Source organism: Thamnophis elegans, chromosome 2 (assembly GCF_009769535.1).
Source record: "Thamnophis elegans isolate rThaEle1 chromosome 2, rThaEle1.pri, whole genome shotgun sequence".
Taxonomy (NCBI): Eukaryota; Metazoa; Chordata; class Lepidosauria; order Squamata; family Colubridae; genus Thamnophis; species Thamnophis elegans.
The window spans coordinates 168,546,302-168,568,963 of record NC_045542.1 but is presented as its reverse complement, the minus strand read 5'-3'; the positions used below and the strand labels follow the sequence as shown (position 1 = coordinate 168,568,963).

The window sequence follows — 22,662 nt, the reverse complement described above, 5'->3', positions numbered from 1 at the left end:
GGACTAGGATAGGATAGAATAGAATAGAAAATAGTGGAATAGAATGGAATAGGATGAGATGGGATGGAAAAGAATAGAATGGAAAATAGTGGAATGGAATGGAATAGAACACAATCTGGAAGGGACCTTAGAGGTCTTCTACTCCAGCCCCCTGCTCAAGCAGGAGATACTTTCCTTGACTTTTTTCTTGTTATTTATATGTTGAAATAAAGTTTCAACATATAAAGGAACAAAGGGAAGAAAAGTAAGAAAAGAGAAAGGAAAGGAAAGGAAGGAAAAGGAAGGAGGAAAGGAAAGGAAGGAAAGGGAAAGGAAAGGAAGAAAATGGAAAGAAAAGAAAGGGAAAGGAAGAAAGGAAAGAAAGGGAAAGGAAAGGAAGAAAAGGAAGAGAAAGGAAAGGAATTCACTTTTCGCCAAAAGTCTATCCAACAAACACGGACTTCTCTTCGGAGGGCATCCCTGTGGCTGCATTCACACGTAACCAGATCGCCTTCCTGTGCTAAACTTGGCAGGTCCTCTCCTAAACTTTATCCTAAAGGGAATCCGCCTAGGTCCCCGCTCCCCCTTCCTGGGCGTCGGAGGACAGAAAAAGGGCGGCTCACTTTCCTCTCTTCCTTCGGAGATCTGCGCACCTTGGAGGGGGGAGTGGAGAACTTCAGCCCCGGAGACTCATCGCTCTGGAGCGCGAAGGGCGGGGCGGGGGCAGAAGGGGCGGGGTTTTCCTTCGGCTGATGGTTTGGGCTGTTGGGTGCAATCCGGTGTCCCGAGTTGCGGGTGGAGAGGAGCACGTGGCTGGAGGGCGATGGCTCTGCAACGGGCGCCCCTCTTGTTCCTGGGAGCGGTGCTGGGGGCCTTCGTGACCGGGGCCTGCTGCGGTGAGTTCCTGAAAGGACTTGCCACCTGATGGACGGGGAAGGCGAGGGGGGAGCAGAAAAGGAGGGGGAGCCGTGAACAGTAACAGAGTTGGAAGGAACCTTGGAGGTCATCTAGTCCAACCCCCTCCTTAGGCAGGAAACAAATGGTTATCCAATCTCTTCTTAAAGACTTCCAGTGTTGGGGCATTCACAACTTCTGGAGGCAAGCTGTTCCACTGATTAATTGTTCTAACTGTCAAGAAATTTCTCCTAATTTGCTTCTCTCCTTGATTAGTTTCCACCCATTGCTTCTTGTCCTGCCCTCAAGTGCTTTGGATAATAGCTAGACTCCCTCTTCTTTGTGGCAACCTCTGAGATATTGGAACACTCATATCATGTCTCCAGAGTTAGAAGAGACCTTGGAGGTCTTCTAGTCCAGCCCCCTGCTGGAGCAGGAGACCTTATATACTATTCCAGATAAAGAGGGAGGGAGGGGGGAGCGAGTGGGGAGGGAGGAAGGAAAGATTTACAAGACAGAAAACATCTTCCTTCCTTCTTGCTTCACCAATCCTGGTTTAAGAACATTTGGTGTTTCTTTGTAATCAATTCCATTGGTATTTCTGGGGAAATATCAAAATAGAGAGCAATGGGCAATTTGGGCAGCAAAAACAACAGCCAGGGTGGAGTTTATACATTATCCTGGGACTGATTTACATATGTAAGTGGGGGGGGGAGGATAGGGACAGCAGACGGCAGGGAAAGAGGTTGGAGCAGGAGAGATGGGGGGGTTGAGAGGAGAAGCAGAGAAAAGTGGGGGGGCTGTTTGTAGAAGAGTTTATTATTCCAACACAGAACTCAATCCGTCTCATCCATCTCTTTCCTCTTCCTGGGCTTACCTGCTATGGGGTCCACCTTATCAGAAAACTGAGTCACCTGGGAAGGGCTGGAGGGCTGGGAAAGGGTTGGGTTGATTCTCTGGAGAGTAGCGAGGTCTCTAACAAGGAAGCTATGGGTCAATCAAAGGGTTTGCCAGCTATAAACTGACTTACAAACAGAGGTCATGTCTAACATGTTTCAGCAATGGCTGAGAAGAAGAAAAGAATAACCCATAGAAAAACGAACTCCTACACTCCAGGAGAGAATTGAGTTGTCGAATGCAGGAATGGTATGTTACAAATCATGAAAGAAAGGACAACCGTTTAAGTAGGAGCCAGCAGTGTGTGCAGCTACCAAAAAAAGCCAACACAGTTCTAGGCTGCATCAACAGAGGGATAGAATCAAGATCATGTGAAGTATTAATACCACTCTATAATGCCTTGGTAAAGCCACACTTGAAATAATGCATTCAGTTTTGGTCACCACTGTTGTAGAAAAGACGGGACACACAAGCCAGCTCTTCAGAGAAGGAAAAGTTTATTTGCGCAGGTTCATAGCAAAGAATAAATGGCCTGAACACTGAGTGAAATTCAGGAACTTCCTTATATATTTTATCACTTCCAGCCAAAGCCATCTGTTAGTTTTGGAAACACCCCTTAAGATTTGTCCTTGAGTTACAGAAAGTATTTCTACAGGATGTCAGCTAACGGACATGCATAGCTCGTATTTTGAGGAACTAACAATATGTGTCTACCAAACAGATTAACAGCCAAGCCAGCAGATGGGCTGAAATAGATGCTTCGCTTCAGCATATTTCATGTGCAGACTTCCTTCTAACCCGTGTCTAACTGCACTATGTCCTAAAAGCAAATCTTGCAATTTCTATATGAACAGTTAGAGCTTAATATCATGAAACCGTAGTTTGGTTCAGGCTTGAGGCCTACCTTGGTTCAGCCTGCCACCTAACTTGGAGTTTTACACTTGAGTAGAAAATATGGAGGCTCCTCTCCAGAGTTTTATGGTCAGGAGGCAGCTGATTGGATGCTCAGCCTTTGCCCTTTTGGGGGATGGAGAGAAGAAAGAAACAAGGTGAACAGCAACCCTTCTCTTTTGACTTTCACTTGGTTGAAAGAAATGTCCTCCTGGGTTCGGCTCCAAGTGGGGAAAAAAGACACAGGAGACATGGAGGCTGCTTGGAAAGATGGTTTAATGGAGGACAGGACCACATGGCTTGAGCCCTGAACAGAAAAGGTGATCACATGCTTCAATGTTGGTGGAGAAAAGAGAAGGAAGGTCTGAGATGCTGAGTCCCTGGTTTTATGCCTTTGATCTTGAGCTTGTATTCTGATTGGTTGTCAGATTCCCATGGGCCCATGCAGGGGCAACTCTCTAGGTTGCGTTTTGAATCCAGGTTTGGTTGAGTTCTCAGATGCCATGTGAGGAGTTGGGTAAAGTGCCAATATTTTCATGCCTTAATCCCATCCCCATGGAGCTGAAGTGGAGAAGACTTTATTATGTAAAGGGACTAGCTTGGCCTTCTTAATGACCCATTGACAAAGTGAGGATGGGCAGGAAGCTACAGGCAACTATTCTGTCTTTTAAAACATGTTTCTTTCTTTTCACATCCAGAGAAATATTCTGCCTTTTCAATATTTCCTAGGATATTTCATTTTTCTGCGTGAGGGCTGGGTGATAACTTCCTACAATGAGATGGAGGATGAATTTGGTGGGGTGGAGGGAGACCCAGGCAGGGCATGCTTTCAGCTTCCTCCATTTAACCCACAATTGATTGGATATCATCACCATCCTGCTGACTCTGGTCCTGAGGGGTTGCTTTTCCCTGCAAGGAGAAATCAAGACCTCCCACTGGAGATCCAGCAGCCCTCTCCCTCTTTTAATCTTCCCGAGGAGGACCCTCCTGATCTGCCTGTAGCCCTAAGCGCTGGGAAGACTGAAGCCAGAGGGGAAGGAGGGGTGGCCTTTTCTTTTAAAAAATCCTTTTATTCTTCCTTTCTTTTTGGTTTTATTATTTTTCCTTTAAGGGGCATGTACAGGTAGACCTCGAGTTATGACCACCATTGAGCCCAACCTTTAGGTTGCTAAGTGAGAATTTGTTAAGTGAGTTTTGCCCCAATTTCCTTGCCACCTTTAAGTGAATCATTGCAGTTGATACGTTAGTAACGCGATTGTTAAGTGAATCTGGCTTCCCCTGGTCAGAAGATTGCAAAAAGGGATCGCATGATCGGTCCTAAGTAGGGATCAGTGGCCAAGCATGTGAATTCGGATCACATGACCATGGGGATGCTGCAAAGGTCCTAACTGTGAAAAAGGGCCATCAATCCCTTTTTTTCAGTGCTGTTGTAACTCTGAACTGTCACTAAATGAGGTGTTGTAAGTGGAGGACTGCTTTTGTTCCATGTAAACGACCCAGAATTTGGTTTTAAGAGGGAGGAGGCTGTTCAAAGGTTTTCAACAAAGACAAAAATAGCATATAGGAATAAAATGTCCAGTGAGACCACAGTATAGGCTAATTGGGGAAGGGGCTTAGACTCTTCTCCGCGTTGAAATCTGCCCCTCCCACTGGAGGACTCATTCCAGGTTACATTGCAGGTTACACTGCAGGTTACATTGCAGGTACACCCCTCCCAAAGATCTGGTTAGGCCGGTTAGCATACTGATAAGCATAGGCGGAAAAGAAACACCTGCGGAGTCTCTCCCTTGTAGGCACCTTTTATTACGTGCAAAACAAACTTTTAGTACCGTGCAGCGTTTTTTCCCTTACCAACCTGCAGACTTTAGACATGGAACTTCAGGAGAGATCGGAAGGGGCGGGCAGAGACGGAAGGGGCGGAGCGAGGGTGGAGAGCGGCGCTGTCATTGGCGGAGCGAAGGTACAGGTGTAAAATTGCTCTTGAGCCCAGCGGTCGGATCCTTCTTGCTGGGGGCGGCAGAAGCACCAAAGGAAAAGACCTCTTTGGCGGGTCTCCCGAGGCCGTTGGTGGAAGGGAGCGAGGTCCGAGCCTGACGCTGCCCAAACATCCTTCCCCTTCAGATCACAGACAGCCACCTTCTGCTAAAAGGTCCCCCAAAGCCCTTTTGGGCGAAAGGGGATCGATCGGAGAGCTTCCCAAGATGAATTAGCTGGGAGAGCATCGCAGTGGCTTAGTTCAGACAACCGGGGAAACCAGGACGCTTGAGCGCTAACGTTGCCCGTTTCTGGACAGTGTCTTCCTCGGACCCCTCCCACCCTTCAGGGACCCCGGAAGAGTCCAAGGGAGCAGCGCCGTTTTCTCTCTTCTTCGCGGACCCAAACAGGGCGGAGAATTTTAGCAGAGTTGGATTACTTTCTGGATCCAAACGGGAGCCGAACTGGGGCAGCAGCGCCTAAGCGACTTGCCCTTAGCGGACGGCAGGCGTCTTCGGTTGGTGGCGCACGGGAGCGCCTGGTTGGAGGGCGATGCAGCTCTACCGGGCGCCCCTCTTGCTCTTGGGGGCGGCGCTGGGGTCCTTGCTGCCAGGCGGCCTTTGCGGTGAGTTTCTGGAAGGATTTGCGAGGGGCGGGTGGGGAGGAAGAAAGAGAAAGGGAGGGTCGCATGTCCTGGATTGGGTCTTTCTCTCCCCCATCTCCCCTCTCAGTTCCCAAAGTCCTTTCCCAGATGGAAAAATCTTCCTTCTCTCGCGCTTCAAGCAAGTTATACACCCCTCGGAGAGGGCCCAATTTGGGTGTCCTCCTGGATCCACAGCTGACGTTAGAACACCATTTGTCGGCTGTGACCAGAGTGGCCTTTGCCCAGGTTCGCCTGGTGCACCAGTTGCGGCCCTATCTGGACCGGGAGGCACTTCAAATAGTCACTCACGCCCTCGTCACCTCAAGACTGGATTACTGTAACACACTCTACATGGGGCTGCCCCTGAAGAGTGTTCGAAGACTGCAGTTGGTCCAGAATGCAGCCGCGCGAGCGATAATGGGTGTCCCTAGATCAGTGTTTCTCAACCTTGGCGACTTTAAGTCCTATGGACTTCAACTCCCAGAATTCCCCAGCCAGCTATGCTGGCTGGGGAATTCTGGGAGTTGAAGTCCATAGGACTTAAAGTCGCCAAGGTTGAGAAACACTGCCCTAGATACACCCATGTTACACCTATCCTCCACGAGCTGCACTGGCTCCCCATTGGTCTCCGGACCCGCTTCAAGGTGCTAGTCTTACTTTTAAAGCCCTGCATGGTATTGGACCTGGCTACCTGAGAGACTGCCTCCTGCCATTCACCTCCCAATGACCAATAAGATCACATAGGTTGGGCCTCCTCTGGGTGACAATGCCGGCGGCCGGCTCCCCGAGGGAGGGCCTTCTCTGTAGCTACACCGGCCTTATGGATCGAGCTACCCGCAGAGATCCGGACCCTTACCACTCTCCCGGCCTTCCTTAAAGCGACTAAGACCTGGCTCTTCCGGCAGGCCTGAGGCTGTTGATTAAAATCCAGCCCCACTTGATTGAATGGATGATATCTTATTTTAAATAATTGTATTTTTAATATTCTTATGTTTTTGCTTTTGTTGTGAGCCGCCCAGAGTCCCTAGGGAGTGGGCGGCATACAAGTCTTATTAAAGTTGCAAAGTTGCCAAGTTCCTTAAAACTTTGGTAACTGGCCTGTAATTAGCTCCCATTCTGCGAGAACAGAAGTAAAAAGAGAAGTTTTTAGACTTCAGCCCTGGGGTCCATACTTCTGGCTCCAGTCCTCAATGGGCCAACCAGCTCGCTCGCGATGAGAAAACTTTGTTTGGAAAGGTTGCCTCTCTGGCCAGCATTCAAAGCCTTCAACTCCTTTGTTAACTTCCATGCAGATCATAGCGCCTACCTGAGTCTTTCCTTGTGTTGTGATTCCCCCCCCCCCCAATCTTCTCTTCTCCCTCGCACAAGACATCCCATGGACTGAAAAGGACTTGGAGTGATCCAGAAATCCTGTCGTCATTGTGGAAAAGGTGGAATGGGAGAAACCTCTCCTCCAAATTGAGGAGGTGGTTCTTTCAAGAATTGGGAACCCTTGAGGGGGTCTATTGAGGGGCCCTATGGACCATCTTGTAGGAGATGGAAAGGCTGAGCTGGAAGGAGGGGTTAAAATTCTCATCAGTCTGTCCCAAAGGGGCTTTTCCAAAAGGCAACTGGACTTCCTTGCGTTTTTCCCCCCTCTTGCCTTGATTAAAACCACCTGCCCACAAAAGATTGAGACTCCGCCCCCTCTCTGAAAGCGCTGACCACCCGAACACTGTTCCCCGTCCTCCCCTTCTCCTGCTTCCCTCCCCCGAACCCCAGGGGAGGTCTTGGGGGGAGGGGGCTCAGTCATATCCTGGGGCAAGCGATCCCTCCCCGGGAGTGGGGAAGAACTGCAAGGCTGGCCTCTATTCAGCAGGGAAGGGTCAACCTCGCTTATCTCTCCTGGAGAAGAGGAATCGATCAATCAGAACAGAGCTGGAAGGGACCTTGGAGGTCTTCTAGTCCAGAATTCCTCAACCTTTCTGGGTTGGTGACCTGGAGGGGGGGGAAGCTGCAGGGGGGGGGGAAGCTGCAGGGGGGGGGAAGCTGCAGGGGGGGGGAAGAGGGGATGATTTTGTGGGAGGGGCAAGTGCATGTGTGCGTGCGTTCATGTCGGTGATGTTACTGGCGACGCTCACGCGAGTGGGACCATAAGCTCCCTCAACGAGGCTCGTGCGAGTGGGGCTGTGTGTGCCTGCGGAAGTGTATGCACTCACCGGCCAGTCACGCGGCCCGGTGGCCATTAGCCCTTGACCCGGTAGTGGGCCACCGCCTGAAGTCTGGAAACCCCTGTTCTAGTCCAACTCGAGCAGGAGAGCCTATGCCATTTCAGACACGTGGCTGCCCAGTCTCTTCTTAAAAAGCTCCAGTGATGAAGCCTCTGAAGGCAACTTCTGTTCCCCTGGTTAACTGTTCTCACTGTTAGGCAGTTTCTCCTTCATTCCAGGTTGCTTCTCTCCTTGATCTGTTTCCATCCATTGTTTCTTGTTCTGCCTTCAGAGGCTTTGGAAGATACAAGCTGACACCCCTCTTCTTTGTGGCAGCCCCTCAAATACTGGAATCCTCCTGGTCCTCCTTTTCTCTAGGCCATCATGAAGGAGGCGTTTCCCCGTTCCGGTTCAAAGAAGGCAGCGGCTTGTCGCAGAAAGCTGCCGTCCCAGAATCTAAGTGGGACGTGAAGGGCGGAGTGGGGATAACGGAAGGGCAGCAAGGACGCCAAGGCTGCAGGGCTCCCGCTTCTTCCTCTGTGACGTTGGGAAGTCCGTAGCGCGGTCTAGAAGGGACGCCGCAGTCTGGGCGACGGTGGGCGGAGAAAGCCAGCCTGGATCCCGGAGACAGCGAGTGAAAATGGTCCCCTGGGAGTTTGGGTCCCTCTTGAACCTTCATCCTTTGGCCGCACCGGCGGGAGGGAGTGGATCCTTTCCCTTTCCCTCCCTTTTCTTCGGTCTTTCCTCTGGTTATAAATGCAAGAATATACGAATTTCCATTCACCCAACGCGGCTGAAAATCGAAGTGAAGGAAGAGGGTGAAACACCCACCCACCCCCTTACTCCCCTCGGAAGAGATTGCGGAGGTGCCAAGATCCCTTTTTCCCTCCTCGGATACAATTAACACTGCCACCTAGTGGACTTGAAACATTGTTACTAAGTTTTACTATCTGAATTGTTTAGAGAGAAGCTGTTCCCTTGAAGGCTATTTGGTTAAGAACTGATAGGGGCAGGAACACAGTTGTTTGTTTATACAGCTGTGGAAACTTTCAGTATCTGGAAACCTACTTTGGAATAAACAGAAGCTCTAAGGAAAAGCTCAGAGTGACCATGGAAAGACTTTCATCTTAAAAAAAAAACTTTATTTTCTTTTCCTCTTGTTTTGGTGGCAGTGCTTATGACTATCTTGCTGGGGAGGTGGTGATTTTTTCCTTGGCTCCTTGGCTCCTTTTTTTCTGCAGCTTTGAAGTATTAATTCCTGTTCTTTCTTTGCTCTCTTTTCCTTTTGGAGATATTGGAGACATATGGATGGCTTGTTTTAAACTTTAAGTGAATTGGACTGAAGAATTTTTTCTTCCTTTTTTCTTTTTTAAGTAAGAGATCTTTTCTCTCCTCTCTCTCTCTCTCTCTTTCTCTCTCCTTTTTTCTTTTTTCATTTTACTCATAATTCTGTATTTTTATAGTTGACACTTAATTTTTGTGATACTCCAGTGGATAATATCAAAAAAATACTCTTAATCGCAATTTATGCACCCAATGAAAAACAAGATGAATTTTACAAAAAACTCCACAAAAAAAATTCTGATTTGGACTATGTTGATATTTGTATGATGGGAGATTTCAATTGCATTGTATACCAGAATATGGACTACAAAACACACAAAACAACAAAGTTAAATAGAAAATTGCTTCCGAAATCCTTTTTTCAGGATGATAGATGAAACAAATTTAAAAGATATTTGGAGAGAAAGAAACCCTACAAAAGAACAATATACTTTTTATTCAAATAGATATTCATCATTTTCCAGAATTGATATGATATGGGCCTCAACAGAACTGATTTGTAACACACAAGAAGTCAAGATTGAAACAAGCACCTGGGCAGATTATAATCCAATCACAATCAAATTTCTTTTTGTACTTCTGTATTTTAAACGCTGATAAATTAAGAAAAAATACTAAGAAAAATAATAATCCGTGGCTCCTGTGGGACAATAGCCTTTGGGGTTTAATTTGTCAACAATTCTGAATGAACTTCTGAGCAAGGTATTCAAATCAAAAGAGAATGTTTAAGTTTGGCCCAATTCCAGTGTATTGTACCTTGGTCCCCTTCCCCACCCACCCAATAAGGGATGTGGTGGCTCAGGGACTAAAATGCTGAGCTTGTTGATCAGAAAGATGGGCAATTCAGCGCTTTGAACTGCACATAATACATCCCACCCATAGGCCACAAGTTTGACAGCTAAATGTTTCCAGTTCTGTGTAAATGTTTGAGCCAGGAGTGAAAGTGAAAACAGAATGTTCAGAGTTCTGTTGTCCTCCTCCGACTCCTCCCCACTCCTACCAGGAGAAAGGCTGAGCCTCCCTCCAGTCTAGCTCCCTCCTGATCAGGAAAGTCTCCCCGGGAGGCCTGTGACCAAGAGTGGCTTCTTCTGGGTGTGGTGCAGCTTCCAAGGATCAGGAAGTCTCCATACTCTGGTGAAACTCCAAGCAGCTCCTGCCCTGCAGGCCATGGGCATGAGGGGTCCAATGGGGTCAGGCCCAGAAGCAGTCGAGTGAGCCCTGAGGGTCCCCTCACCTGAGGTGGCCATGTCCAGTTATTTCCCAACTCAACCAAGAGTCCCTAGGGTCTCCTTTGGCCACTTTCCAGGATGACTGGAATCATCCAAAGTAGAGCAGACAGTTGGCCTTCTGTTTGAGAGCTGCTTTTCAGGAGAGCATCGAGGGAGGAGCTGGAGCTGCAAACCCTCCTAATTCTGTCCTTCACCCCCTTCTTCTTCTAGATTCCTCCAGGCACTCCCTATGCTATTCCTACCTGAAGATATCAGAGCCCAACCAAGGGCTGCCCGAGTTCCTCTCCGTGATCCACCTGGATGATCATCCCATTGCTCTATATGACATCCTCAATGGGATGACAGTTCCTCTGGTGCCCTGGATGGAGGCGGAGGAGGTGAAGACACCTGAGAGGATTTTCAGAGCTGACCTGGAGTGGTTATCAAACCGCAACCCCCAGACTGGAGGTGAGCAGAGGCAGAATTGTCTTCAAGCCCTGAATTCTCTCCCAAATCTCACCTTCCCACCTCTTGTCACTTTGGTTAATGGGAAAAGAGGCAAGTAGGCAAAGAACAGAAAAGGGGGGGGGGTGGGAGCTTAGGGGGTTGAGATAAATCCTGTGCCAAAGTTCTGACTAATAAACCCAACCAAATCAGAATTCTGAGACTGGAACCTTCCTCAAAGAACTTCTTTATTGGCTACAACATATCGGCATGAGTAAAAGCAAAAGCAATTCTAAATGTTTCCCACAGTTTCAGTATAAATAAAAGAGTAAATGATTCCCCCCCTCCAAGTGTCACATGTCACATTGGCCAATTCGGTTAATTGGAGAGCTTCTAGGTCACTCCTCTCCATCTCCCTCCGGGACCTCTGGAGATGATCTTGGTTCCTATGGGACAATTACCATATTTTTCAGCGTATAAGACACACCTTTTTCCCTCAAAAAAGAGGCTGAAAATCTGGGTGCATCTTATGCACTGAATACAACATTTTTTGCTTCCCAAAACCCTGCCCCCTTCACCCAAAGGCCGTGCATAGCCTCTAGGAAGATTCCAGAGTGCTCCTGGGGGCGGTGGAGGGCAGAAACGAGCAAACATTGGGTCATTTTTTGCTCAATTTCTGCCCCCCCCCCCGCAGCCCCTAGGAGCACTCTACAAGGCTCCTAGAGGCTATTCATGCCCTTAAAAACATACAGGCCCATTTTCATGAAAAACGAGCCATTTTTGTGAGGTCTGCATAGTGCAAAAACTTTTTTTTAATTTGCCTCTTCAAAATCTTGGTGCGTCTTATACGTTGATGTGTCTTATACTCCGAAAAATACGGTATGTGTTATGTCTGGTCTCGACTGGAGTGACATTCCAAACCTCTCCCTCCCCCTCATTCCTGTGTGGCAACTGAGAAATGGAAAAATGGCTGCTGTCAGGTTTTGGTAGTTGACACTCCTTCCCAAGAAGGGACAATATTGTCTCTGCCCTTGACCACCAATGGCTGTAAGGAGCATGAGGATGGGAGATCCTTCCCTGCAAAGGAAAGAAAACAGCCTCCCCTCCCCAAGATCTTCTCTCTCTGCCAGGGTTACAAGTAACACCCCCAACAAAAGAAGACTCCAAGGTCAGAAGTTCCTCAAAGTTCCATTTTATTAGAGATGTCATATTGGCACATCTGGGGAAACCCCAATCGGAAAGCTTCCAGGTTTTTCCCATCCAAAGGAAAGTCCAAGTCCCTGCCCCAGCACCCACATGTCCATCACATGGTCCAATCAATGCACCGTCCCAACTGGAGATGCCTCCCAGCCACACTACTCCAGGGGCAGGGCAAGATGTCCTTGACTCTCTGAGAAAGGAATGTTATTATAGGTAGATATCTCCCCTACTCCATGCAATCCCCCCTCCCAGTTTCCCACAGCACTAAATGTGGCAGGCCTGAAGATCCAAAGTAAAAGATGGCTTCCAGGACAGACACTCTTATGGTCTTCATGATCTTCTAGAACACTTAGTGTAGCCCCAGATCACAGAAAAGATCTCCCACCATTGAAAAGAAGAGGAGAGGCAAAATCTGTTTCCCTCCCCTGGTGGGATGGGTGGGAAATAGACACTTCAATCATTTTGGGCAGAAGGTCTCTAGGGAGAGGAACTCTGGATATTTCTACGTCCTCTTTGTGCATTTCAGGGCTTCACACCTGGCAGATGAATTTGGGCTGTGAGCTCATTGAAGACGGGAGCAAAAGAGGGTTTTTGCACTATGGCTATAATGGGAGGGACTTCATCAGCTTTGACAAGGAGACCCTCAGATGGGTGACAGCTCAGCCCCAGGCCCAGAAGGTCAAGGAGAAGTGGGAGGAAAATCCAAGGTGGTCCTGGGGGAAAAGAGACTTCCTGGAGAAGACCTGCATTGTGTGGCTGAAGACATACCTGCCCCACCAGAAGAAGGCTCTGAAGAAGACAGGTGAGTGGCCAAATGGGCTCAGATTGTGCTGTTTTTTTCTAGGCCTCCACATCTTCCCCTCCTCAGGTTTTGTGCTCTACACAGCCAAGCCACCCTTCATGTGCCCGGCAGAAATTGAAGTGGGAACTTACCAAAACAAACTAGGGGAATTTACCACAGTAGGGAAAAAAAGTTCCAAACCTTCACCCCTCAAAAAACAAGTTCTTCAAAGAAAAAGAAAAGGAAACCAAAGGAGCCAGATATTAAGGCTGAGATCCAATCCTTTTTTCACGAGGAAATCTAATTTTTGCATCCTGCATTTGTGGCAGAATCAAAAGCTGATTGTTTCTCTTCCCAATTTCCACCTTGGACAACAAATTCAATTTAGGGTGTCAAAACTGAATCAAAGCCCAAGCATTGCAATTACTTTGGTCAGAGTGAGAACTTTACCCCCAACTCTATCTGTCCCTTTCAAAAATGAATCTAAAGAGTTCAGTGTCCCAGAGGTTCAGGGGAGGAGAGGGGGCAGAGGGAGAGGATGGGCAAAGGAGATCTTCTTCCCACTTATTAAATCGCCTTGACAGAAACTCTAGAAATCCCAGGAACTTTGTTGTTACTCTTTCTTCAGAGCCCCCAGTGGGGAAAGTGACTAGCAAGGTGGTGGATGACAGCCTGGAGGTCCTCATCTGCCAGGCCTTTGGCTTCTACCCCAAGGAGATCAGGAGCACCTGGATGAGAGACGGAGAGATCTGCCAGTATGAGACCCTCCATAGGAACGTGGTCCCCAATTCAGATGGGACCTATTATGTCCAGCTCAGCATTGAGATTGACCCCAAGGAGAGGGACCGTTTTCGGTGTCGCCTGGAGCACGAGGGATTGCAGGAGCCTCTGGTGTTGTCTTTCAAGGAGGAAAGAGGTGAGAAAGTGATGGGTTAATGTAGAAGTAAACTTTACATCAGTGTTTGAAAAGGGAAGGGAGAGTTTTCTGCTGCATCCTTTCATGTTTTCAGGTGGTGTGCAGGGAATATAGCCCTGCATTTAGCAATGGGAGAGAAGTGCCAGAAGAGTTGGAATTGATATCTTAATAGCAAAAGTATGAAGATATGAAGATATATGAGATGATATGATAAATGAGATGATTAGTTGTGGCTCTTCCTTCTGCCTTTCAAGGCCATTCCCTCCATCCTCTACAGCAGTGAGGATGGTCCTATGCTGAAATCATGCGCAGGCGTGTGACAGCATACATTTGAGTGCCTACACCTATAATGCAATGCACCCCCCCAAACATTGTAACGATCCCCCCGTGCCCCATTTTGGGCCTAGCAGGTCTCCCGGAAGCCTCCTGGGATCAAAAACGGGCTGCATGAAATCCCCTTCCCTCCCACCCATGCACGTGCATCTCCCACATTTACAGCAGAGACTCAAAAATCAGCTGGCCAGCGGGAGCTACATGCATATGCGCAGTGGAGCTGAGCTGGGTGACAGCTTGCCTGCCCAAGTGCCATAGGTTCGCCATCATGGCTTTACAGCAGTGGCTCTCAACCTTCCCAATGCCGCGACCCTTTAATACAGTTCCTCATGTTGTGGTGACCCCCAACCATAGAGATCTAGCTTGCCATTGCTTTCATCATAGGTCTGTCTTTCTTTCTTTCTTTCTTTCTTTCTTTCTTTCTTTCTTTCTTTCTTTCTTTCTTTCTTCTTCCTTTCTTTTCCCCTGGTTTCCCTCTCTTTTCCCTCTCTCTCATTCTCTCCCTTCAGCTCTCTTTCATTTGTTTCTCCCTCTAATTTGTTTCCCTTTATTTTCCCTCTCCCATTCTCTCCTTCCAGCTCTCTTTCATTTCTCACTCTCTCTCTCCCCTTTTCTCTTTCATCTCTTTCTTGCACGTGCAAGCAAAATACCCTCCTGGGCCGGGATCACGGAGGCGGGGACAGCGACTCTTTCCGCTGCTGCCACTGAGAAGTGAGTATCTGGCTGCGCTGTGGAGGAGAGTGACACTGCGCAGGAGACTCCTCAGTGTCAGACTCAGGTTAGCGCCAGCCGCGTTCCCCTTCATGTTGGCTCAGGAAAGAGCCAGAGCAGCCGTCTCTGGATGCAGAGAGGGAAGAGTTCCTGAGCCCTGAGCAAGGAGAGCCCTGTGCAGTGCAGGAGAACTGGAGCTCTTCCCTCCCTGCACCCAACCAGCTGCTGCTGCTGCTGCTCCCCATCCCCCTCCTTCCTGAGCCAACACGAAGGGGACTGTGGCTCGCGCTGACCTGAGTCTGGCGCTGAGGAGTCTCCTGTGCAGTGTGGCTCTCCTGCGCTGCACACCCAGTTACTCACTTCATTGTGCAGTGGCAACAGCGGGAGGAAAGTCATTGTCCCCTCCGCCTTGATCCTAGCCCAGGAGGGTATTTTGCTTGAGCGCACGTGCACAAGAGACGAGCACAAGAAAGGGGCTGGAGCTCTTCCTGACACAGGAAGCCTCTCCTCAGCCGTTGCTCTTCGTGCTGCCCAAACCTCCCCCTTCGATGCAGCTCAGCCCCGGCGAAGGCGTTCGCCCTGTAGGAGTTCTTGGGCAGGAACAGTGGCTGAAAAACGCCCACATGGAAGGCTGGCCGGACTGTCCTGCAGGGAAGCCCCTCAGTCTTCTGCCACCTCTCCTTCCACCGCATGGGGAACCCGAGCTGCAACTTCCCTTCCAGCCAGCTTCTTGCTGGCCTCTCCATGGAGGCTCCTCGGTGACCCCTGTGATAAGGTCGTTTGACCCCCAAAGGGGTCGCGACCCACAGGTTGAGAACTGCTGGACTATTGTATATGGAGGTATTCAATAGAAATGATAGGGAGTGGAAACAATGTTTTCCTTTCTGGGGGAAATTATTTGATGGGACAAGTTAACCCATGTCATTCAATATCCTTTTCAATAGGGGACGCTGGCCATTTCTCAGCTCAACAGGGTAGACCAGAGTAAGAAACCAATGTCATTTACATTAAGTACTACCTTCATTATAAAATGATAGTGACAAAATCTTGCAATCTGAACATGCCTCATCTTCCCACCATTAATCTTCACGTGAACTAAGCTGGACATATTTACTTACCGTATTTTTCAGAGTATAAGATGCTCCGGAGTATAAGACTCACCTTAGTTTTTGGGGAGAAAAATAAGAAGAAAAAAGATTCTGCCTCTGCCTACCAGCATCCATAGTATTCAGCTGGCTAGCTTCCTGTCCTTGTGTGAGAGTTCATGACTTGGAGCACATAGTAACAAGGTCAGCCAATGAATAAGCGCAGCAACTAAGTCAGCCAATGAGGGCTATTTGGACTCTGAAACAGTATTTGCTGTGTGAGCAACAAGGAGACAGGAAGGAGCCTGGCTTAGCTGAGAACTGAAAGTGAAACTGCTTGTGTTTTGCTTGTATTTACTGCTACCTTGGAAAACCTGCTTTTGGTATTGTATTGTATATTATTATTATTTTGAATCCTGCTGAATCAGTTACCTGTGTGTGCTTTCTGAATGTGATTGCTGCTGCAAATGCTGACCAGCTGGGTTAGCTTCAGCACTTATTGCAGTCTGATTCAGCACAGGTGATTGGCAGGTGGATGGGACTGCAGAATACCCCCAATCAGCTATTCCAGGCTGCAGGATTGCCACAGACCATCTCTGCCTCCATGCCCTGGGTTTTTCACCTCAGGGTGGGGGAGCTATATTCTGTGTATAAGATGCATCCAAATTTTCACCCTCTTTTTGGAGGGGAAGGTACGTTTTATATTCCAAAAATACAGCAATTTAATTACTTGACTCAGGCTTTAGCCCCTTCCTCCCTTATCTGACTGCTGCTTCGGTTGTGGTTCTTCTTTCTGTCCTCCAAGGCTATTCCATTTATCTTGGTGGGTTTTAGGCAGTGCCCCCTCTCCACCTAAAGGAAGCCCCTCCCCTCCAATGCTGAAGAGGGAATATCTTTGAAGAAGAAGAGCTTCCTTCAGGTAGATACACTTCCTGGAGACCAGCACAAGTTGGGAAATGCTTCCATTGCTCAGCCTCTCCACTTCTGGGAACTCAGGATCTGTCTACTCTAATTGTAATTCTGTGTCTCTTTCTTTAGCTACAGAGTGGTGGATTCCTGTGGGAGCTGTAGTAGGTGTAATTTTTGGAGCTGTGATTTTCTTCCTGATGGGTAAGTGAAACAAACACTTCCACTCATCCCCACCCTGAGTCTTTCTGTGTTGACTGAGTTGGTGTGAATGGGAGAGAATCTCTCTGAGAGTTTCAGCCATGACTCCCCACGAGGCTCTTCCCCACAAACAGCATTTGGACCAAGAGTCAGAAAGGAAGAAGAAGCTATGCAGCCATTTTTTTTCAATTGACTGTAAATCTCAGAACGTTTCACCTTCCTCTCCTCTGGGAGGAAATCATTTTGGCCTTAATAGATTGATTTCAGAGGGGCAAATATCTGGGGCTGAAGAATCAAAGGAAAGTCCCATAAATAACATGGGAAGCCCTAGACCAGTGATAGCTAACCTTTTTGCCATTGCGTGCCAAAAGCTGGGGAGTGCAGGGAGGTCATGCGTGGGCATCGCCACACCCATAATTCTATGCACGCGAACCCCTGCGTATGCATATGTGACCCCCTGCACATGTGTGAATGACCCCCGCCCTTGCCCCGCTTTTTGCACGTGGACCCATTTTTCACCCTCCCCTGCTCCAGAAGCTTCCTAGGAGCCTGGCGAGGGTAAAAACGGCCTCCTCTCCCCTCCCCCCCAGAGGCCCTCCGGAAGCTTCAGGAGGCTTCCCAAACTTCCGGTTTGCGTGTTGGGTTGTTTTGTGTCCTCCAGAGGCTTCAGGGAAGCCTCGAAAAATGGCTGAACATTAAAGGCGAAGTCAGCTGGCCAGTGCGTGCATGCATGCTGGTGCTGTCAGGGCAATGCCTCGCGTGCCCTAACAAATGGCTCCGCATGCTACCTGTCGCACTCGTGCCATAGATTCGCCATCCCAGTCCTAGACAATCCATAATCCTGTTCCTGAATAAGATCCATGTGTCATCTCATCTGGCAAGAGAGACCTTCAGGAAAGCTCTGGTGGCACTGGGGGAGGGGGGGAATGTGTGGAGGAGCTCCATGTCCTCTGCCCTTGCTTGCAATCACACCTGGGGACAGACAACAACGGGGGAAGTAGAAGGAGCTGCTGCTTGTCCTGTCCCTACTCAGAGCAAAAGTAATGAGAGGGAGGATGGATGTGGGAAGTGTCTCCTCAGTTGAGCTCATCCAAATACGGTTCAACACATCCAAGCGATTCTCTCACCAACAGTGAAGAAGTGCTTTGCCATTTCCTTCTTCCAGGATGGGCCTTTTGACTTGTTTGCAATTTATGTTGCTCATTTGTCAGTGCATGTTCTAAGTCAACCAGAGCCATCTTAGTTTTGCAAGATTAGGCAAGATCGCTGGTTATTGGAGCTGGTCGGGTGGGAAACAGAGGCTTTGGAATATAAATCAAAACAAATGAGAATTACCGAGTGTGGAATCTATGGGGAGGACGATCTGTCTTGTACCACATAACAGGATTCCCAGAGATTTAGCCTCATTGCTTAAGAGTAATTGGTGGTGATTTATTAGGTTTTATTGGGAGCATCTCAATTATTGTGCCAACTTTCAATGGTTTTAGTCAGAGGTGGTATTCAGCCGGTTCTGACCAGTTTTGCAGAACCAGTAGTAGAAATTTTGAGTAGTTCAGAAAACTGGTAAATACCACCTGTGGCTGGCCCTGCCCCCATCTATTATCTGCCTCCCGAATCCCACGATCGGGAGGGAATGGGGATTTTACAGTACCCTTCCCCTGCCATGCCCACCAAGTCACGCCCACCACACCATGGCACACACACTAAGCCATGCCCACAGAACCAGTGGTAAAAAATTTTGAATCCCACCACTGGTTTTAGTGGTAGTGGATTGTGATTTCCCATGAAAGCTTTAATAGGAGCAAGAATGGTTTCAAATTGATTATTTCTCAATAACACCCAGGAATGTTCCTTTTCATTTCCCTGTGGCCAGCAACTTTTGACTGCCAACAATTTTGCCTTTTGTCCCTAACAAACAGATGGCAGCACTAATTCAACTTTCTCAAGGTGGTGGATTATAATCCAGATTTAGAAGTCTTCTAGAGGTCTTCAGCATGAGTCTGTCTCCATCTGAGGCAGGAGCTGCTGACCCCAAATTTAGCCAGCTGTCCTCTATTTTTTCCCATCTAACAGGCAGTTTCTGGAGATGTAGAATGATTCCCTATCAGAAAGCAAAATCTTCAGTTGATGATTTGCCATCAGGAATACTTTCTTCTTCTCTTAATTGTGGCACAGATAATAAGATTCAATCTGAACTGATGCTCCAATCTGAAGTAACTTCGGAGGTGAGAATGATTGTTGTTGAAGTCTATGTAAGATGCAAAACTCTGGGCTTGGGAAATACCCAAGAGCCAGGACCATTGAAGGGTTGGGTGGGCAACATTCACTCCCCAAGTCTTTGTAAGGCAACCATCAAGGGATCATGAGCTGCTTGGGGCTCCTCTGGGGCTCTGGGATCCCCTCACACCCATCTGCTCTGAGGGAGGAGAAGGAGACGGGGAAGGAGCCAGGAACAGAAGCAGGAGCTGGAGTTATCTTGGGGAAATGTGGGATTTCTGTCAAAGAAGAACTGAAGGGAGGGAGAGAAGGAATGGAAGAATGGAAAAACAAAGGGTGGTGGAGGGGGAGGGCTGTCCAGGAAAAAGTTCCCTGGAGATGATGGGCTGCAGGGATAAACTCTGTGAGTTGGGCACCATACAAGTAGATAGATTAGATGGATAGATGATAGGTAGACAGACAGATAGATACAGATATATAGATATAGATCATATAGAGGAAGGTAGGTACGTAGATAGTGGATAAATGGATTAATTAATACAGACAGATATACTGATAGATAGATGATAGATAGATAGATGATAGATAGATAGATAGATAGATAGATAGATAGATAGATAGATAGATAGATAGATAGATAGATGAGAGAGGGGGGGATAGATGATAGATAGATAGACAGATAGACAGACAGACAGACAGACTTGCCCTTCCTCATTCAGATAATATAAAATGAGCAGATGGATGGACATTTGTGGATAGATAGCTATAGATTATATAGATAGTAGATAGATAGATAGATAGATAGATAGATAGATGATAGATGATAGATAGATAAATAGATAGATAGACAGACAGACAGACAGACAGACAGACAACAGGAGAGAGGCAGACAGGTAGGTCTGTAGATAAATAGGTAGGTAGGGATTGTAGATACAGTAGATACAGAGCAAGTAAGTAAGTAAGTAAGTAAGTAAGTAAGTAAGTAAGTAAGTAAGTAAGGAAGGAAGGAAGGAAGGAAGGAAGGAAGGAAGTAAGTTTGAGAGAGAAATGAGGACCAACCCACACCCACGTACACCAGGAGCTGTTTCTATCAAGACTCTTTGGCTGCTTGCCCTCATACCTGCCAGGGTTGTGGTGGGAATAACAGAGCTCATAAGGACTCTTGCCTTGAGCAGGGGGTTGGACTAGAAAACCTTCAAGGTCCCTTCCAGCCTATGATTCTATGGTTCTAAGTGGAGAAGGGGAGAAAACATTGCTAGTACAAAGTATAGTTCTGATGTCTTCCATTTTCTCTCTTCGCAGGACATGGAATCCTGTGGAGAGCGGAGACCCCAGAGGGTTGTTGAAGACTCTGGGTCAACTTTGCGCAGGCGAGAAGGGAAGAAGAAGCCGCTCACAAAGTCAATAACTTTGGACAAAGCAGAAGCAATAGAGTTAAAAGAGGGTTCCAAAGCAGAGAAAGTGACTGTGAGATCTGTTAGAAGGAGTCACACAGTTCCTATGCAATACCCCCGAGGAGAAGAGGGCTACTAACTTCAAGCAACCGCAGGAGTCCTGGCTGCCACCATCAGGGAGGCCCTGCCATCAGCGCATTTCCCCTTCACTTGCATCTTGGGAAGAGCATCAGCAGAAGCAGCAGGTGTTTGCAGATCAGTTGCTTGATTTTCCTGTTTTCTTATTTTTTCACATGTTATTATTGTTATTTTTGACATTAGTTGCAAGTCTTACTTCATTCTGAGCCTTAGCTTTCCTGATTTCATATTTGCATTTCTGTTGGCATTCTGCCTTAGCTATAAGCCCCGCTCTCTATTTTTTATACTTATTCTTTTTGTCTTTAACAGAGAGTTCTTTATTCAACCATTCTGGTTTGTATTTCAAGAGCCATGGGGGCACCATGGTTAGAATGCAGGCTAATTCTGCCGACTGCCAGCAGTTTGATCCTGAACGGCTGACGATTGACTCAGCCTTCCATCCATCTGAGATTGGTAAAATGAGGACTCAAATAGGCTGACTCTGTAAACCACTTAGAGAGGGCTGTAAAAAGTACTGTGAAGTACTTAAGTCTAAGTGCGAATGCTATAGCTATTGTAAATTGCATTCACTACCAATCCTCACTCCCCTTCCCCATACACCAGTGGTGGGTTCCTACCAGTTCGGCCAAACCAGTAGTGGTTTGGCAGCCTGGGTCACTGGAACCAGCAGCGACCCAGGCCTGCCAGTGGCGAACAGAAGTTTCCCTTCTCCTCCCCCCTCCCCACACTGACTTCTCCCCAGCAGCGCTCGTCTCCAGCCGCAGCAACCCTGGCGGCTTCCAGGGAGACTGAAAGGGGCGCAGCGCTCTCCCAACCGCCGAGGAAGGAAGAGGAGCCGGCCCTGGGCTGTTGAGAGAAGCGCCCTAACCCTCCCTTCCCTTTGGCAGCCGACTTGCAAAACGGGGAGATTTCTGACATTTTGCAGCTGGAACCAGCCAAGCGCCCTGCGCACATCGGCCGCCCGGGAGCCCCGAGGCTCACCACCACCGTCTCCGGAAGCACCAACGGCCTCCCGGAGAAGCCGGACGTGGCTTCAGGGAAGCCCCTGGAGGCTGCAGAGGGCAAGAAACGCCCCCAAAGGGCCAACTACAAGTTCGGACATGATCTGTCTCTGACTTCCAGAGGGCATCTAGGAGGGCGGGGAGCCCATTTCTGCGCCCCCCCCCCCAGCCAGGCTTCAGGAAAGTCTTTGGGGAGAGGAAGTCCATGCGTTGTTTGTGTGTGTGTGTGTGTGTGTGTGTGTGTGTGTGTGTCGCATGCGCAGTTGGGTAGGGAATGGAGTGGACACGTGGGGGACCAATGGGAATTCTCCCTTCTGCAGCATCATCGGTCTCCGGGCAGAGTTTTCCTTGATTTCACCAATCAGAAATCAGAGTTCAGAAAGGAGGGAAGGGGGCTATTTTCAGTCACATTTAAAGACATTAAAAAACACTGCGCTGCACTTTGAAACTTGTGCGCGGTGTTTCTTTGTTACCTGCGCGGCCGCTCACGCACGCAGCTTAGAGGGAACGCTGCTTGTGGGGTGGGAATGGGGTAGTTAAGGAAGCCGGAGAGCCCTCTCGCCAAAGATGCTTACCTGTCAGCCAGTCAGTCTCTCTCTCTCTCTCTCTCTCTCTCTCTGTGTGTGTGTGTGTATGTGTGTCTGTATCTCTCTCTCGCTGTCTTATTGTTCAATACCGTTTTTTTGCATTAAGTTGCGTGAATAGTGTGATATTTTTGTAGTATACATTTTGATACAAATAAACATATTATTGCGTTATTACATTTTTCTTATTGTTTCATATTGTTTAAACATACCTAATACTACCACTCTGGGGATGGAGAAGCAGTGGCAGGTGTGGCTCTGTCCAGCTGTTTCCAAGCTCTGCCAAGGGTTACTGTGGATTTCTTTGGCCACTTTCCAGGTGAGCCTCAGGACTGGAAATCCTCCAAAGTAAAGCAGACAGTGGGTCTTCTTCCTGTTGGAGAACTTCTTTTCACAACAGCAGTGAGGGAGGAGCTGGAGCTGAAGACCCCTTCCCCCAATTCTGCCCTTTATCCTCTTCCATTTCGGGGCTCCTCCTGGCACTCCCTGTGCTATTCTGACCTAGAGATAACAGAATCTAGCCTCATTTCATCAAAAACGAAGAAGAATTACACATGCCTCAGGATAATGTTGCAGGATCCAATCTGAATCGGTCACCAAGTCCAGAGATTTTGTCTTCCGGGTTTTGGGCTCAAGCTGGAGCCCAACCTCGGGGAATGTCTCTGGGTGCTTTGGGCTGTTCTGTGTAGGTTGGTTTTATGGTCTAATTCCATCAGACCCAAATTGACTTTC

At 48.2% G+C, this 22,662-nt stretch overlaps 2 protein-coding genes across 3 annotated transcripts in view; one reads left to right on the top strand and one right to left on the bottom strand.

Annotated features, from left to right (window-relative positions):
• LOC116503412 (major histocompatibility complex class I-related gene protein-like) overlaps positions 1–22,662 on the bottom strand; it is a 187,185-nt gene that overhangs the window by 141,000 nt on the left and 23,523 nt on the right. The gene's annotated exons all lie outside the window — the stretch shown is intronic.
• LOC116503382 (major histocompatibility complex class I-related gene protein-like) lies at positions 4,645–20,782 on the top strand. The gene is made up of 7 exons (XM_032209762.1): positions 4,645–5,260; positions 10,251–10,487; positions 12,190–12,465; positions 13,073–13,360; positions 16,528–16,599; positions 18,670–18,821; positions 20,116–20,782. The coding sequence occupies exons 1-7, from the start codon at positions 5,188–5,190 to the stop codon at positions 20,344–20,346; spliced, it is 1,329 nt and encodes a 442-aa protein (XP_032065653.1). The 5' UTR covers positions 4,645–5,187; the 3' UTR covers positions 20,347–20,782.

What these genes read in the sequence shown, in the direction of transcription:
- LOC116503382 (XM_032209762.1), top strand. Translation starts at nt 5,188, where the DNA reads ATGCAGCTCTACCGGGCGCCCCTCTTGCTCTTGGGGGCGGCGCTGGGG. An exon ending in GCTGCCAGGCGGCCTTTGCG is followed by an intron (nt 5,261 to 10,250) that starts GTGAGTTTCTGG and finishes TTCTTCTTCTAG; the next exon opens with ATTCCTCCAGGCACTCCCTA. An exon ending in AATCTGAAGTAACTTCGGAG is followed by an intron (nt 18,822 to 20,115) that starts GTGAGAATGATT and finishes CTCTCTTCGCAG; the next exon opens with GACATGGAATCCTGTGGAGA.